This window comes from Rosa rugosa, chromosome 6, assembly GCF_958449725.1.
Source record: "Rosa rugosa chromosome 6, drRosRugo1.1, whole genome shotgun sequence".
Lineage (NCBI taxonomy): Eukaryota > Viridiplantae > Streptophyta > Magnoliopsida > Rosales > Rosaceae > Rosa > Rosa rugosa.
The window spans coordinates 34,873,582-34,890,645 of NC_084825.1; the positions used below are offsets into that span (position 1 = coordinate 34,873,582).

Consider the following 17,064-nt stretch of genomic DNA (forward strand, 5'->3'; position numbering starts at 1 on the left):
ATAATCACTATCTGTATAGGCAAGCAACTCATCTGTCCCTCCCTTCTTATACAGAATTCCAAAACTGGTTGTGCCTCTCAAATACCTCAAAATCCTCTTGGCAGCTTGAAGATGCATCTCAGTAGGTTTGGTCATGAACCTGCTGATCAAACTTACACTGAACATTAAATCCGGCCGAGTTGCCGTGAGATACATTAAGCTCCCAACAACTTGCTTGTAATAGGACTCATCAATTCATACTCCATACTCATCTTTATGCAACTTGAATCCTGGTATGATCGGACTACCTACTAAACTGCTCCCATCCATGCCAAAACGTTTCAACACATCCATGGCATACTTCTTTTGACATCAAAAACATTCATCATTGAATTCTTAAAACCAACCATCATGTCTTCATCATCACCAGTAAAAATCAAATCATCGACATAAATACTTACAATTAGTACCTTGCCTTCTGCACTTCTTTTGGCGAATAACGTCTGCTCATTTGAACACCTCTCGAAACCTTCATCAATGAAATAAGCTTTTATACGACTAAACCAAGCTTGAGGAGCTTGTTTTAGCCCATATAGAGCTTTGTGAAGCTTGTAGACCTTCTCTTCACTACCCCTCTTCACATATCCCTTTGGTTGTTCCACATATACATCCTCACTAAGCTCACCATGCAAGAATGCAGACTTGACGTCCAGATGATATATTCTCCAACCTTTTTGAGCTGCAAGTGCCACAATCATCCTCACCGTGTCGATCCTTGCTACTGGGGCAAACACCTCGGTGTAGTCTACTCCATGTTGTTGAGAGTATTCCTTCGCTACTAACCGAGCTTTGTACTTATCTACCTCCCCTAGCTCATTCAACTTTGTTTTGTAAATCCATTTGACCCATATCTTCTTGCATCCAGCTGGTAAGTCGGTGAGTTCCCAAGTCCAATTCTTCTCTATTGAACTGATCTCTAAGTCCATTGCACTCCTCCATTTTGAGCTTACCATTGCCTCCTTGTAACTTGTAGGATCTCCAGCTTGAACTAAAGCCATGTTAACCTCATTTTCTTCCTCAGATAAGCCTTCCCCGGTGGTGTAGTCTTCCATGTAGCTTGGAATTCTTCTGTCTCTATTACCTCTTGCATTTGAAGTACCAATTTCGGCATCTTGTTCATTCCTTGTAGCTTGAATAACTTCATCACCACTTCCTACAGCTTCTTCATTTTCTTCACTGATCTCACCTTCAGTACCATCTATTTCTTCTTCTTCATCCATGTCACTCTCGGTGTCACCCCACTCAAGATCTAATAACACCTGCTCCTCATAATCAACACTCCAATCCCACTGCCTTTCTTCCTCTAAAACCACATCTCTACTAATCACGATTCTTCTCCCAATTGGATCATACAGTCTATAGCCTTTACTCTCCTCGTTGACACCCAAGAGCACACAAGCAAAACTCTTGTCCTCCAACTTTGTACGTCTAGCATCTGGTACACGTACGTGTGCTACACAACCAAAAACTCTAAAGTGCTCAACCGAAGGCTTCACTCCTGACCATGCTTCTTCTGGGGTGATATTCTTGACTACCAAGGTAGGACATTGATTCAACACATACATGGTCCAATTCGCTGCTTCGGGCTAGAAATTTTTAGGGATTTTCTTTTCTGAAAGCATTGAACGTACCATGTTCATTACCGTGCGATTTTTCCTCTCAGCTACTCCATTCTGTTGCAGAGTGTATGCGATTGTCAGCTGCCTCTTAATCCCACTGTGTCTACAAAACTCTTTAAACTCATCGGAGTTGAACTCTCCTCCTCTATCTGTGCGTAGACATTTGATATACATACCAGTCTCCTTTTCTACCAACTTCTTAAAGCATTTAAACGAATTTAAAGCTTCTGACTTTTCTACAAGGAAGTAAACTCATGCTTTTCTACTAAAGTCATCGATAAAGCATAATGAGTACCTCTTTTTGCTGTTTGAAATAGGATTCACCGGCCCACAAATATCAGCATGAACAAGTTGTAGCTTTTCCGTAGCTCTCCACGCACTCTTCTTTGGAATGTCGACCCACAAATATCAGCATGAACAAGTTGTAGCTTTTCCGTAGCTCTCTACACACTCTTCTTTAGAATGTTATCTCGGTGTTGTTTCCCAACCATCTGTGCACATCACTGTGGTTGGTGCAAGCTGAGGCAATCCACGCACCATATTCTTTGTCTGAAGTGTCTTCAAACCTCTATAACTCAAATGGTCATATCGACAATGCCACAGATGAGTGACATCTTGTGAGCTCGTGTGGAAACATGCAGTCTTTTGCTCTTGTGTAAACCAACAGCACGAACATCCTATTAGCAGACATGCTAGTTTGGATAATTAAGCCCCTCTCTGGATGATAGATTTTAGCCATTCCTGCATGAATTAGGATCGCAAGACCCCTCTCTTGCAACTGTCCGATACTTAACAAATTGTTCTTTAACTCTGGCACATAAAATACCTCAGTAATAATATGACTTACACAGTTCAAATGAAGCCGAACATTCCCTTTGCCTTGTACTGCCATTCTAGTATTGTTTCCGAGTTTAACATTCTGCCTGAACCCCTCATCCAAATTGCAAAACATCGTTGCATCTCCACTCATATGATTCGAACATCCCGAATCCAAGAACCAAACATCTTCACGCTTTGCCTCATTCATCTCCACATATGCCATCAGTAACATCTCTTCATGTTATTAATATAACCTTTAGTGTTTTTTTTTTTTTGAAATAATGGTAATTCCATTGATAATAGCGCATGCCAAGAAGGCCATTACATACCCATCCACTAACACATAACAATGGCCAGAACAAGGTTTCGTGGGGAGCCACAGTGGTACATAGGATAGACCAACCATATTTGAACTTATCGCTCACATAAAAGCGAGCCTATAAGCTATGAAAAACATAGCGAATAGACAAGCCAAAACTACACTCGTTAGGCTCCTAATACAAGGAAACTTATTGTAATTAGACAAAAGCTAAAAACATAGGTTTGGGCCAAGGGCCTAAACAATAACCCAAATTTAGAAGCTAATGGACTAGGGTAGGACCCCAGCCCAACAACTCGAAGCCCAATAAGGTAATCACCTAGGAGATCCCTTCAGGCCTATCATCTGGTTTAGTCCAATCCAAACCATCCGCTCCCATCCCCTTCGTTGTACGTCACATTCCGGCCTAGTTCAGGCTGACCCAAGCCATTAGACCCGTCTAGTCGCAATCCCCACCGCTACGACATCTCTCCGGGCTATTCAACCGTCTCTAGCCACGCCGCCGACCTGCGTCATTACGGAACAAAAACCATCACCGATCGAAACCCATGGCGCCGTCGGTCCAAAAAACTCTTCACGGAGATCAATTTTCGGTTTGTAACGCCACGACCACCTCCTCACCACCAGCCCAGCCAAACCTTCTGATAAAACACGAGAAAAACTCCTTCGACAAAGTCCTATGGGAAGTAGAGATTGATCTCCCGTTCGGCAGCAAAAATCCCAAGACGATGGCGAGGCCGGAGGCCAGTCCGAAAGTCCGGGCACCGTCGGACGAGAACAAGTTTGCAGAAACGGAGTCCCCGGTCTTAGGGTTTCTCTGGGTGAGAGAGAATTCTGATATTGATTTATCGTTGAAATATAGCTTACGTTTTTTAGTGTAGAACATCTTTTGAGCACTTTTAACAACGTAAGCTATATTTCGAGTTAAAAGATAACTAAAAAACTGAAATATAGTTATAGGTCTAATAATTTTTCTCCAGCAATACTAGTTATTTCAAATATTTTATCATTAATTTCAAGCATTGAGATTAAAACACTTAAAATTTATTCTTTTAATCATAGCCAATAGCCACTGATATTAAATCAAAGGGTGAATTACAAAATTGTTAGTCACCTGGTAACCGTGTGAATACTATATAGAAATTTAGATACTTATGTATGCATGTAGATATGAAAATTGCAAGTACCAAAGGCACGTTTGGTTGTAGATCATATTTTTGAAGCGAATTATGAAGAAATATTACTTTAATGTCTTGTACTCGACCCCTAGCAACACTTGAACACATTTTCCACCCTCTGACTCCCATATGAGGAAATCATTTTCATATAATCTAATTTTGGACCAAACTAACTAGAAGACCCCTTGGCGTCTGATTCGGCAAAGTTGTTAAGCAATCATAAGTTCATAACACTTTACAAATATCTGCTGACACACTTTAGAATTTAGTTCTTTCACTCTCACTCACGGACAAAAATCACACACAGACGTAACAACTGTATTATGCGAATAAAACAACTGTATTTGGAAAAGGTGTGAAGAAATTATAATAGTTTACACTTGTCTGGTGAACACACCATATACTAAGAAATCACACGCACATATACTAATTTTGTGACACGAAATTTAGGGAAGCAAATATACCATCTTTATGGCGTGAAATTTAAAGAAACGAATATACCAAATTTGCGGCGCCAATTAGTAAATGAAACAAAATGTCTGGATTCAGTTCAGACATTCAAGATAAGAAAACCGCACGTACATATATCAACTTTGTGGCGCAAAATTGTCAGTCTAGCTTGTTGTATTCCATTTGCAACTGAAAATTTTACAAGCTTTCGAGCACACACCTACCCAAGAAAGAAATTCAACATAGAGACATATCATCTTTGCGGCGCAAAATTAAAGAAATGTCTGTTCAACTTCCTGTATTCTACTTACAACTAAAAAATTTGTATCAATTTTACGGTATGAATGAATAAATACAAAAACATCAACATATATAATTAATGCATCTTTAGACTTGGTGAATGTGTGATTAGACTCATCAACCTAGTTTGCCCAAAAACATAATAACACCCTCTTGTACCTCTTCCTTTTCTTCATCTTAGCAACTTTTACAAGTCTTTGTTTTTTGTTTTTTTTCTTTTCTTAATATTGCTCTATATGATAAAAGGAAAAACAGAAGAAAATAAATCGAGATCTGAAAGGAAACATGTAAAAGCGCAAGCACAAGTTTCCCGTGAGGTCGTGCAAAAAGAAACAGAAGACAGCTTCTAATCCCATCTAAAATCCGGAAGACACCACCTGATTCACAGAGCTCAATCTCATAAAGAAGAAGATACAAACAAAACCCAAAAGCTTCTTTAATTCCCCGAAACCGTCACCACTTTCCATGACAATCCCAAACCGAATGCAGAAACCTCCCGCTTCATCAGCAATCTCAGCTCCTTTCTACACGAACCTCCACCTTTCATCACTCCCTCACTCCAATTTAATGCCTTCAAGTCTTCCACTTCAAACCTATCTCACTTCAATCTCAAACCCATTAACACAACCCAACTTTCCTCTGCACATGTTCTTCTCCAACCTCCAACGCCACTGATTCATCAAACCACCCACAACCCACTTCTTCAAATCCCCCACCAACCAAAACCCAGTTCTCAGAATCTTGTTTCAGCCATGCAGGCGGCATGGGACACGAGAATGGCAATGGACCCCATGCCCAGGGTGGGCTACTCAATCGCCGCCGACGAGCTCCTCCGCAACCGGCGGCTCATGCGGCGGGCGCCGGCCCCAGTACGCGGCACCGGTTGGCTCCTGCGCCGTGTGATGAGGCTGAATGAGCAGCCGGTTCGGGCCGGGGAGATTTCCGGGGAGGAGCTGCAAGTGGGCCACAGCAGCTCCTCCTTGAAGTTGTCTATAATTCTGGACTTGCTGTGGAATCTGTCGTTTGTGGTGGTTGGGATCACAATGCTGGGGCTGAGCGCGGCGGAGAAGCCTCCGGTGCCTTTGAGGTTTTGGGCGAGTGGGTATGTGTTGCTTTCTGCAGTTCATATTGGGTGTGTGGTTGTAGGCAAGAGAAGAGAGTTGGGTTTCGTCTCAGAGAGTTGGAGTTCTGGAAGTGAAGGCGAAAATGATGAGAGTGAGCAGGCCCGGGCTGAGGAGTATAGAAGGTAGAGGTTCTTGTTTTCGTCTTAATCATATTAGTTTTGTAAAATTTGAATTTTGATTTAGATGTTGCATGCAAGATATGGTTGCTGATACAGAGTTACATACTTGTCAAGCTTTGAACTTTTTTACTTGTTTAGATCCATAAAAACGAGCAGGTAATGAATTTCATGATGTCCTTAAGATTGATACTTAGATTGGTTTTGTTGTTTCTGATTAAAGTTTGTGATGAAGATGAAGTTGGACTACTATAATACTATTGGTGTTGATGAGATTTTGTTGTGGATGTGATTGTGCAATGAAAATACATAACAATCCTCATTTCCTAATGCAGAGATTTCGCAAAGACTCTGAGTACGGCCAATTCCATGGCTTCAGTGGTTTGGTGGCTCGCTGGATTCTACTGGGTGGTTGGTGGTGAAGCTTTAAGCAATGCTCCTCGTCTATTCTGGTTAAACCTGAACACATTTTCCTCTGAAGTGATTTCTTCTGCATGACTGTCTGAAGTGTGTTTATGTGTATTTAACTACTTACTAAACATGTCTCTTGCAGGCTTTGTGTTGCATTTCTACTGTGCGATATCATGATCTTCATTTTATGTGTTGCTGCCACATGTCTTTATTGTCTCTCGGTCTGCTGTTGTCTGCCGTGCATACTTGCAATCTTACCTGCTTTGACAAATAAGGTAGACAACAGTGAGAAATGTCTTCGAGCTTTAGTATTATTGTGTAGAAAGTGTTAACCTTATATAATCTGTCCTCTAAGTGTGTGATATTCACCTGAAATTGAATTCAAATGGAGAACTTTGTATCTACATAACTTATGTGGTCCACTTGATTATATGAAATAGCATATTATGTTATGATAGGCAAGCTAATAAATCTCTCTTATATTGAGTTATGCATATTAATCTCGGATTTTGGCAATATCTTAATGGCACATGATGATACTTCACTATGTGGCGACAATAAGCTAACAGCTTGCTGCTCATAATCTACAAACTGTGTGATACATACAAATTCTTGCCAGCTTGCTAAGATTTTAACTTGTTTCTACGCACCTTAGTACTTATTGCTCTTCCTCCCTCTCTTTGTATAATTGGCATCAGTTTGAATCCCTTGAAAGAGATTATTTCTGTATTGATAGACATTTTTCTTTTTCTTGAATAATTTGAAGGAAGTGCCTCTTTTCACAATATTTGTGCATCCATATTTGTAACTATGTACATTGCTAAAGGACTCTCCTAAACTGTTAGCCAATTCTTGTTTGAAAGGAACTGCAATTTTGTTCCTCTGGACTTTTTATGGGGACCACATGTAATTCTTTTACAGTTTTTAGATATAGAACAAGAAACAGGGAAAACACCAAAGGTTTCCGTATAGTCTATATATATACGCACGGATGATGCTTTACGTTGCATGGGGTAATTGCTTCAGTTGTATTGTTTAGGTTATTTGCTAATGACAACAAGCTATTTGGCGTTTTCTTTATTGAATGTGCTTATCATGTACCAATGATATACTGGAATTTTTTATGCAATTATATATATGACTCGGCTGATTATTGCACTTGTGCATGGAATCAGGATGGGGCTACAGAGGAAGAGATTAATAGCCTACCCAAGTTCAAATTCTGTAGGATTGATGATTTTAGGATAGTTAATGGTCAGTTCCAAGAATTATCTGGAGGATCTACAACCGAATTTGATACCAGTGCTCCAAATGAGCATGTTAGTTCCCAGGATTATGCTGTAAGTTTCCTTGTGCCGTTCTGTAAAGTCTATATCTGTTACACAGTGCTTTGTAGTTGTAATATGGTATATAATTCAGGCAACTCAAGTAGCATAACTGGTAAGTAATAAGTAATAACTGGTGCGCTAGCTTTGGAATTTTAGACTTCCGTTGGTATTCCTTCCCCCGTGCTTCTCATCTTTCCCAAATTTCTTTTTATTTTATTTACAAGAGATTGGGACCTCAAAGTGAATTATATGTTATTTTCAACCAAAGTGCTGGTTTTGGGTTTGATTTTGCAGTCCATCATGACAAAGAATTCTATGAACTAGACAACACAGCTCTTAAGACATGGATTTTTGTTATTACTTGCAGGACTGCTGCATCTGCCTGGAAGTCTACCAGAATGGAGAAGAACTGCGCCAACTGCCTTGCCATCATCATTTTCACTGCGCCTGCATAGATAAATGGTTACGCAAGAGAACTACTTGCCCTATGTGCAAGTTCGACTTCTTGAAGCCTATATACGGAGATGGTAGGATAATCGTGTGAAGCACATCGATCAAGTTCATCTTCACTCTTTAGGGTGCTGATCAAACCATCACTCCGGCTTTCCTTGGTTCATCTTCGGTGCTGCTAGAGTTTATCTGCTATAATATCCTATTGTTGTTTATTCAGTGTCGATATCTATTATCCATGTGTGTGTGTGTGTTAATGTAATGTAAGCTCGTTGTAATGCTGAAAAATAAAAATATACTAGACTAATGAAAATCACTGTGACTTGGGCTTCTTGGAAATCATCAGAAAATGAAATATGCTGATTTGGGTAAAATTTGTAGTAGACGAAGGAATTAGGAAACCAGTAATAACTATTGGTGTTTCTTGGAAAGCTCATTAATAGATAAATAAGCTTTCTATGACTCGTTCAAAGGTCATTCCTACTCCTACACTGATTAAGTCAAATGGGTCACGCGGCCGTTACTCAACCGTTACTGCAGCCCTTTCGATGACTATACCATGAAGTTTCCTGGCCGTTACCTAAAATCCTGAAGTGTCCTTGCCGTTACCACAAAACCCTGAAAATTGAAGGTTCCTAGCCGTTACCTTAGAACCCTGAAGGTTCCTATCATCTTCATCTATTTGTTTAGTTTGAGCATAATTTTCATGTTTAAGTTGGGCACAATCTTCATCTACTTGTTAATTTGAGCATAATTTTCATGTTTATTAGGCATAGTTTTTGGGGCAAGCTTTGTTAATCTTCCTTGTTGCTAGTACTACATCACATACTTGATTGAACCGCTACCCAACTCTACACTGCTAAAATTCAAAATCGAAAGGGTTAAAGTTACAACCTCAGCATGAGACTTGCATTACAATGGATTTTTGAGACTCCTCTACTATATGACAAATTTCGTTATTTCAATGGTTATATTCGTTTCTTCAAATCGATCGATCATGTTAGCATAAGTAATCGTGGTGATGATCTTCGTAGCATTGCATAAAAAATAAAAATACTACAATGGATTTTTGAGACTCCTCTACTATATGACATATTTCGTTATTTCAATGCGTTTCTTCAAATCGATCTATCACGTTAACATAAGCAATTGTGTTGAAGATATTCGTAGCATTGCATGAAAAATAAAAATACTTATATACATACGGAAATTTAACAGCGAATAGAATTCTTTATTAAGTAAAGAATGAATTAAATTGTTGCATAGATTTAGATTTGTAACCATTGAATTTGATATAAGCTTTTTTTGATCGAGTTCTTGATGAACAATTTGTCACCGTGACTTAACAATCAATATTGAACTCGAGAATAGCTATTCCAATTCACCGGAACCCCAGTTACGACGCCACTGTTATCCACCGCCGGATACCCCAACTTGGTCTGCGACGACGTCGTAGCGCAACCACTCGACAACTTCCTCGCGTACGTCGACGTCGCACCTTCGTCCACCTTCATCCTCACCGAGATATTCATAATCCCATTCCTGACACCTCTCTCATCCCTCAGCCTGTAACTCAGAAAATGCATGTAGCTCTCGGGCACCCAACCGCCGATGAAGTCCGTTAACGGAATAGTCGCCGCTCCGATCGTCCTCGCCCCGTTCTGGCATTGCACTTCCATGATCACATTCCTGGCTTGCGCAGGAACCTCGATCACTAACTTCTCATTCCATCTTGGCCCTCCGCCTTCGGAGTCCGTCTCCGCCGTCCGGTACGATTTGGAGGCGGCGTCGGTCCGGACGGTGACGAAGGAGTTTTTCTTCAAGGGTTTGCGATTGGATTGGAGGTTTTCGGCTGCGATAACGGTCAGTTCTATATATCGAGTTGCCATGGTTGTGAAAAAAAACTATGCAACCAAAGTGCTTGATAAATTGTTTTAAGAAAAGTGAACGATGAATTGCTTCAGAAAATTTGTTTGAGAAGTTTGGAGAGTTGGGAGCGTATTTATTGTGGGGAAATAGGAAGATGGATTTGTTTGAGAAGTCTGGAGAGTTGGGAGGCGTATTTATTGTGGGGAAATAGGAAGATGGATAGAAAGGAGAGAGAAATAGCGAGGTGATTCTGTTGGATTTGTTTGGGTTGACCTTGCGTTTGGACTGCGCTGTGAGGAGTTTGAAAGTGACAGGAAAGGTGAGAGAACCTTCAAATTACACGGAAAATCAATTTTGGCGTGTGGAAGTAATTAAAAGAAACTTTCCAAGTCATGTTAGGAAATTCCAGAAAATTATAATAGCCTCTGTGGAAATTAAAAATTCGAGATTGTATTACGAAGGTATGTTTAGACCCGTTTGTAGGTTTTTTTATATAGTTTTATTGATAAATATATAATATATGTGTGTGTGCGTGTGGGATAAATCATATTTTATCTGAAATTTCAATCAAATGTCATTGAAACTTCGATTAGGGGATTATTATATACTGTAAGGTAGATTGAATATTTAATGGTGGCATTGAAGCCTGGATGAGGGCATTGATTCATTTGGTGGTAATTTACCAATATTTGTAGTTAAGTGTTTGAATGTGGAAGGCATCATCTTGTTCACGTTTCCTTCTAGTGTACTAGCTGGCTAGATTATGTTTATCGTGGTGTCTTTTGACTAGACGAAGTGCTATACAAAATGACTAGTACTGCTTTACAAAAAGAATGACTAATATATATATATACACGTTTTAAGAGAATAGGATATCAAGCCTTTTATAAAACCAAATGTAGGTAACAACAAATATAACCTGTCCGCAAGGGTCACGTCAATATTAAATCATGCTAAGCTACCCTAAAGCAACCTAAATGGCAATGCTATCACCATAGTAACAAGCACCAAGAACCAAAGAATCAAGATAATGAAAGGGCAGAGAAAGAAGACCGCCCTAACTTATTCTACAAACCCGGGACCTACCTATGCAGAACAACCTATTAAAGAGAAAGGCCCAAGGCTTAAAACGCAAAAAGATCCAAAGGCAACAGCTGGCCCAGACAGCTACGAATCTTCATAACTAGCAAGGCCCAAGAGCTTGAGGAAACCCGAGGCCCAACACTTGCAGAAAAACCTTTCCATTCCCAGCGACAGCAGGCCACGCCGGGCGCCGTCCACTATCCCGGCCAACCGGAGCAGCACCCTGACTAATGATCAAAAGAGTCTTTCATGCCAAGAACTTTGACTAGTCTTTTTGGTTTTTTGGTCTCAAGAACTCAACAGGGTATGGAAGTTGTTGTTGTTTTTATCTTATAGGAGAACAATAGAAAAAGCCACTGCCTACTTCAGTCGGTCGGTGATAACACCTGCTATACAAGAAATTTAATCATAGAACTTGATTTCAATAAACTTTTTGGAACACAAGATCCAAAAACTCCTTGCGATGATTTTACTACAAAAAAAGAAACAAGAGGCCAACAACGAAAAAAACTACAAGATAGCACCGATGCAAATCGCCCTGGGCTTAATCCATCGGTGTTTCTACTTTCTTTGTGCCCTGTCTTCTCTAAGTTTATAGAGCGGCTGTAGAGAAATTATTTTTTATCTTTTATAATTAGTCTTCAAGATGATTGGAAAAAGTTTAGTGATTAACCGGATCGAACAACAAGAAAGAATTAGTCAAATATGACTAAATGATATTTGTTGTATAAACGTGCTTTGTGACAAAGACAATTCATAAACAGTTATCTCACACTCTTCATAAGTTCATATGTCAGTCTGTTTTATTGCTAAATCCTCTCTAAGAAAAGAAATGAAAGTGGTGTGTGCCTGAATTCGTTGTAGTTTAAGTCTAGTTTCTCCGGCCTTTGGTTCTTCAAAAATTTGCATTATACTATACTAGCCCCTTAACATGTGCCCCGCACATGTCAATTAGCTTTTATTTTTATTTTTTTAAAATTAAAAAAGTTACAACAGTTTCTTTCCTGATGTTGGTGAAGTTTCTCCCTTTTTAATGGGAAGTATTGCAAATTTTTGAAATATGACATAGTCAATTGACTATTTTATCTTCATATAGAAATAATTTATTTATTAATATCTATATTATGTGAGACATACTCAATTGACTATCTTATCCTCATATAGAAATAATTTATTTATTAATATCTATATTATGTGAAGGCAAATATGATAGTCTAAAAATTTAACTATTCCCTTTAGAATTGACTTAATTATATAAGATATTTCAAAACCTCTCGTCTTGGAGCCCTATTGTAAATGCGTATTTGTTCAATGTTCACCCCCCCTTTCTATGGTTTACTTTAATTGGTCAGTTGGTTCGTCACACCCTCTTAGAAGCCGCAGTATTTGATCATATCATCCCAAGTATGAAGTATCCAAGGACTTTTATCATTAGATAGCCTTGCCACGGGAACCAGAGAAACCCATGGCATCTCATACCTTGGGAATTATGCAGAACCCGGCTTGCAATAGTAGCTCGAAGTAAAAGTACTGTAGACGACGACCACGTTGTTGGTCTTGGACAAGTCTTTGACGATTTCAACTCAAATACTCAGACAGATGAAGTTTGATATTAACTGTAATTTCCTTGAACTTGTGCATAAAACTCTCTGGATCCAGAGTCACAACTCACAACTGCACCCACGCGTCAGCTTATTTGCGTCAGACAGAAAAGTATTCCTCCTTTCTATTTCCACAAGGGAATCTCAATGTAATTTCCGCAACTTTTGCTTTTGTATATAATGACAAAGAAATCAAGTCGAATCCTAAACAACCAACAAACTAAGAAAGAGTTGGAAAGACCGAGAAAAAAATGATCGCACGAGTATATTCATAGCTGTAAGCGCGCTACGCTACTTAATTAGGGCATTAAAGTTCAATATGTCCATAGAAGAAGTAGAAGAACTAGCAAAAAACAATCTCTATGGCTGTATGACATCAAGATTATCCGCTATAAAGTTCTTCACTTTAAAAATATGACTCAATAAGCATGCATGGTTGTCGACCAAGTTCATCCAGTGCTGATCAAAGCATCATTTTGGCATTCCCGGCCTTGTTCATATTCAGTGGTGCTGAACCTTCTTAATGTTGTGTATTCAGTACATATCAATGTAGTATATTGCGTATGAACGTACGTGAATATGTATGTTAATTAATGTAAACTCCTCCTTATGCTGAAAAATAAAAAAAACACGGTAGCCTCTAAAAGCCACTGGTAATTGATGCTTCTTTTCCATCATATATAAGCTGATTTGGGTAACGTACATTTCTAGCAGAGAAAGTAATTAGGAACCAGTAACAATTTAATCAACAAACCATGCATGTGCTTCTTGGAAAAACTTCTCCAAGAAGCACATGAGCTCTGTCTGTACCTCTTTGTTTATTCCACCTAGCCAATGACACAGGCATGCATGAGATCATTCCTACTAGCTCCTACACTGACTAAGTCAAAATGGGTCATGTGGCCGTTGTTACTCATTACCTAAAACCCTTGGATCGGAGTTTCCTGTCATCTTCGTCTACATAATTAGGTCGAGCATGATTTTCACGCGCGTTTAAGTTATACCTAATCTACTGTGTAAGTTTTCAGTTTTGTCAAGATAGCCTCCTTGTTACTACTAGTATATATCACAATATCACATGTTGTTCTTTTCATGACTAATTACATATATGTTGACTATAATAGGTATGCATGTCACACGCAGTTCCCGTTAACAGGAGAAAGAAGAACGAAACTCCACCACAATAAAACTGTAGACGGTTGAAACGTTGAATCGAAAGGATAAAAATTTGGGCGCGCCAATACAAAAGTTCGGGATTTTGAATTAATAATTTAATACACTCTTTTATTATACATTATATAACATACTCTTTTGAGAGGAACATACTCATTATTTTAATTTCTACAGTTAAATTTGCTAGTACTTTTTAGTTTTCCTCGACAATCATTAAAATGAGAATTTAACCCTTCTTTGAAAAACTATACTATCTTTTTAGTCATGAAATTGAGTTATTAAATTAGCATGAGAGGACTAATTGCCTTCCGTTGCATGCATTAAAAAGACAAATTTGTAGCATGTAAATAAATTTTCCTGATTACGAATAGTTTGTCATATACCGTCTTGTTAATTTATTGCTAAATCCTCTCATCTGAGAAGAAAATTGAAAGTGGTATGTGCCCAAATTCCTAGTAGTTAAGTCCGATTTCCCCTTTGGTTCTTCAATTTTACATTATAAATTTCAAGACCTCTTGTCTTCCCTCTTGTAAATGCATATATTTGTTCAATGAATCAATGTTCATCGGTTCATCCCCCTTGTATGGTTTAATTTGGTCAGTGGGTGCGTACACCAATTAGAAGCCGCGCGCAGTAATAGATCATCCTCAACCCAAGTTGGATCATTTTTTTTTCTTTTTTCAACTTTCATAAAACCTTCTTTTTCAACTTTCATAAAACCTGCACGCGGGAATCAGAAACCAATTGCTTACCATTACTTGGGAATGCAAAGCACGGGTTGCAATAGTAGCAACTAGTAAGTTTAGTTGATGCCGACGACGTTGTTGGTCTTGGACAACTCTTTGACGATGTCAACTCAAATACTCCGACTGATGAAGTATGATATTAACTGTAATTTCCTTGAACTTTTGCATACAACTTTCTCTGGAGTCACGACTGCACTCATATACGTCAGCTTATTTGCGTCACTTGGGTTTTATGAATGCAAAAGTCTCCGGGAGACAGAAAAGTGGACCTCCTCTATATTTCCACAGATAAAGTCATTCTAAATTCTGCGCAACTTTTTTCTAATGACGGAAAGTCCAATCCCAATTACAACTATGTAACAAACTGACCAATATTTAGAAAGAGCAAGGTCATTCCCAACCCATCCTTAAGCTCAAGAAAAACTTATCGCACACGAAAAGTATATTCATGGCTGTAGCTACACCACTCATGAGGTCATTGGAGTCCAATATGTCCATAGCAGAAGGAGGACTAGCAAAAGCAATCTCAGACTACACTACAACTATAAACATATAATTAACATCAAGATGATCTGCCACCAAGTTTTTCAATCTAAAAATGTGACTCAACAAGCACAGTTCAGTTCATCTTTACGTTTTAGAGTACTAATCTGGGTAATATTTTAGCAGATGAAAGGAATTAGAAACTAGTAAAACGTAATTAAAAAAAAAACACCAGGAGCTATAAAAAAAAATAAAAAATAAAATCACCAGGTGCTTCTCCGAAAAGCTTACCCCTTTGTTTATTTCACAGATTAATGACACAGGATGAGTGGATGACTATCTCAAGGTCGTCATTCCTACTCATCCACTGATTAAGTCAGGATGGGTCATGCATGTGGCCGTTGTTCCTCGATCATTATTGCACTTTCGATGATTTGGACCAAAAGTTTCCAACCGGGCTGCCGATTACCTGAAACCCTGAAGTTTCCTATCATCTTCATCAACTTAATTACGTCGAGTATGATTTTCACGTTTAAGTTATACCTAAATACCTAATCTAAAGAGGAAGTTTTGTCAAGCCTCCTTGTCATTACTAGTATCATCACATAGTTGTTTTTTTCATGACTACATACATGTTGACCCATAACAAGTATGCCACACCCAATTTCCAAGAAAGAAGAAACAAACAAGAGGAACAAAACTCCACCGCAACAAGATTCTAGATGGTTAAAAATATGAACTCGAAATTAAAAAAACATCAAAATTTTAGCGCCAATACAAAAATCCGACTTGATTATTAACTAATATGCTATTCTATTAGATAGAGCGTAATTTAGAGTTTTGCATAATAAAAATTTATTTTTCTGCTGATCCGCATATCAAAATGTATACTATTGCATGTATTGAAATATTAATAGTACTTTTCCGAATCTTTTCCTCTCGACCATACTTTGATTGAGAATCCTTTTTTGATTTCCAAATTAGCATGAGGGTTTTGCCTACCGTTTGCATTAACGAGACAAATTTGGATGTAACCAAAAAAAAAAAAAAAAAGAGACAAATTGGAGCATATAAATAAATTTCCTTGATTATGATCAGTTTGTCATATTGTGATCAATAACAACAGCTAATATTGAACTCAAGGATAGCTATTCCAATTCAGCGGAACCCCAATTGCAACACCACTGTTCTCCACCGCCGGACACCCCACCTTGGTCTGCGACGACGTCGTAGCACACCCACTCGTCACCTTCCTCGCGTACGTCGACATCAAACCTTCCGGAACCTTCATGCTCACCGAGATATTAATAATCCCATTCCTCACTCCTCTCTCATCCCTCAACGTATAACTCAGAAAATGCAAGTAGTTCTCAGGCACCCACCCGCAGATGAAGTCCGACACCGGAATGCTCGCCGCTCCGATCGTCCTTGCACCGTTCTTGCATTGTACTTCCAATATCAGATTCCTAGCCTGCGCCGGAAGTTCGACCTCAATCTTCTCGTTCCACCTTGGACCGCCGCCTTCGCAGTCAGTCTCCGCCGTCCGGTACAACTTGGAGGTGGATACGGCAGCGTCGGTCCGCACAGTAACGAAGGAGTTTTTTTTGAAGGGTTTTCTGTTTGATTGCAGATTTTCTGCGGAGAGAACAGTGATTTCTACAGATCGAGACGTCATGGTGTTGAAATGAATTTTTGATGAATTACTTCTGCTAAGAAAATTTGTTGAGAACTACTGAACTAGTGAGAGTAACGACTCGTGTGGATTGTTATATATAGGGTAGGAGCTAGGAAGACGAATAGAAAGGAGAGAGAAACAACGATGTGATTTCTGCTGTGGGATTAGGATAACCAATTGGGGGGAATTATTAGGTGGTCCCGGATCATAATACACGTGGTGGTCTGAATTGATTTTATTTCCGGAACCACAGAATAATTAACTCAGAATGAGTTTCTTGA

At 39.0% G+C, this 17,064-nt stretch overlaps 3 protein-coding genes across 3 annotated transcripts; 1 reads left to right on the forward strand and 2 right to left on the reverse strand.

Moving 5' to 3' along the window:
* Positions 1-4,985: 4,985 nt before the first annotated feature.
* LOC133718215 (E3 ubiquitin-protein ligase At1g63170-like) lies at positions 4,986-8,527 on the forward strand. Its single transcript, XM_062145041.1, has 5 exons — positions 4,986-5,970; positions 6,300-6,416; positions 6,518-6,650; positions 7,551-7,715; positions 8,071-8,527. Exons 1-5 carry the CDS (start codon positions 5,477-5,479, stop codon positions 8,245-8,247), a joined length of 1,086 nt encoding a protein of 361 aa, XP_062001025.1. The 5' UTR covers positions 4,986-5,476; the 3' UTR covers positions 8,248-8,527.
* An 836-nt stretch (positions 8,528-9,363) lies between these two features.
* On the reverse strand, positions 9,364-10,192 carry LOC133715405 (BON1-associated protein 1-like). The gene has a single exon (XM_062141889.1). It carries the CDS (start codon positions 10,040-10,042, stop codon positions 9,503-9,505), a length of 540 nt encoding a protein of 179 aa, XP_061997873.1. The 5' UTR covers positions 10,043-10,192; the 3' UTR covers positions 9,364-9,502.
* A 5,923-nt stretch (positions 10,193-16,115) lies between these two features.
* Positions 16,116-16,857, reverse strand: LOC133718407 (BON1-associated protein 2-like). The gene has a single exon (XM_062145245.1). It carries the CDS (start codon positions 16,781-16,783, stop codon positions 16,247-16,249), a length of 537 nt encoding a protein of 178 aa, XP_062001229.1. The 5' UTR covers positions 16,784-16,857; the 3' UTR covers positions 16,116-16,246.
* Positions 16,858-17,064: the final 207 nt, after the last annotated feature.

Bases quoted from the DNA above. Each gene is read 5' to 3' on its own strand.
- LOC133715405 (XM_062141889.1), bottom strand. From the start codon at position 10,042: ATGGCAACTCGATATATAGAACTGACCGTTATCGCAGCCGAAAACCTC.
- LOC133718407 (XM_062145245.1), bottom strand. From the start codon at position 16,783: ATGACGTCTCGATCTGTAGAAATCACTGTTCTCTCCGCAGAAAATCTG.
- LOC133718215 (XM_062145041.1), top strand. From the start codon at position 5,477: ATGCAGGCGGCATGGGACACGAGAATGGCAATGGACCCCATGCCCAGG. The intron at 5,971-6,299 runs GTAGAGGTTCTT...TTCCTAATGCAG, and splicing joins CGGGCTGAGGAGTATAGAAG to AGATTTCGCAAAGACTCTGA. The intron at 6,651-7,550 runs GTAGACAACAGT...GCATGGAATCAG, and splicing joins TACCTGCTTTGACAAATAAG to GATGGGGCTACAGAGGAAGA.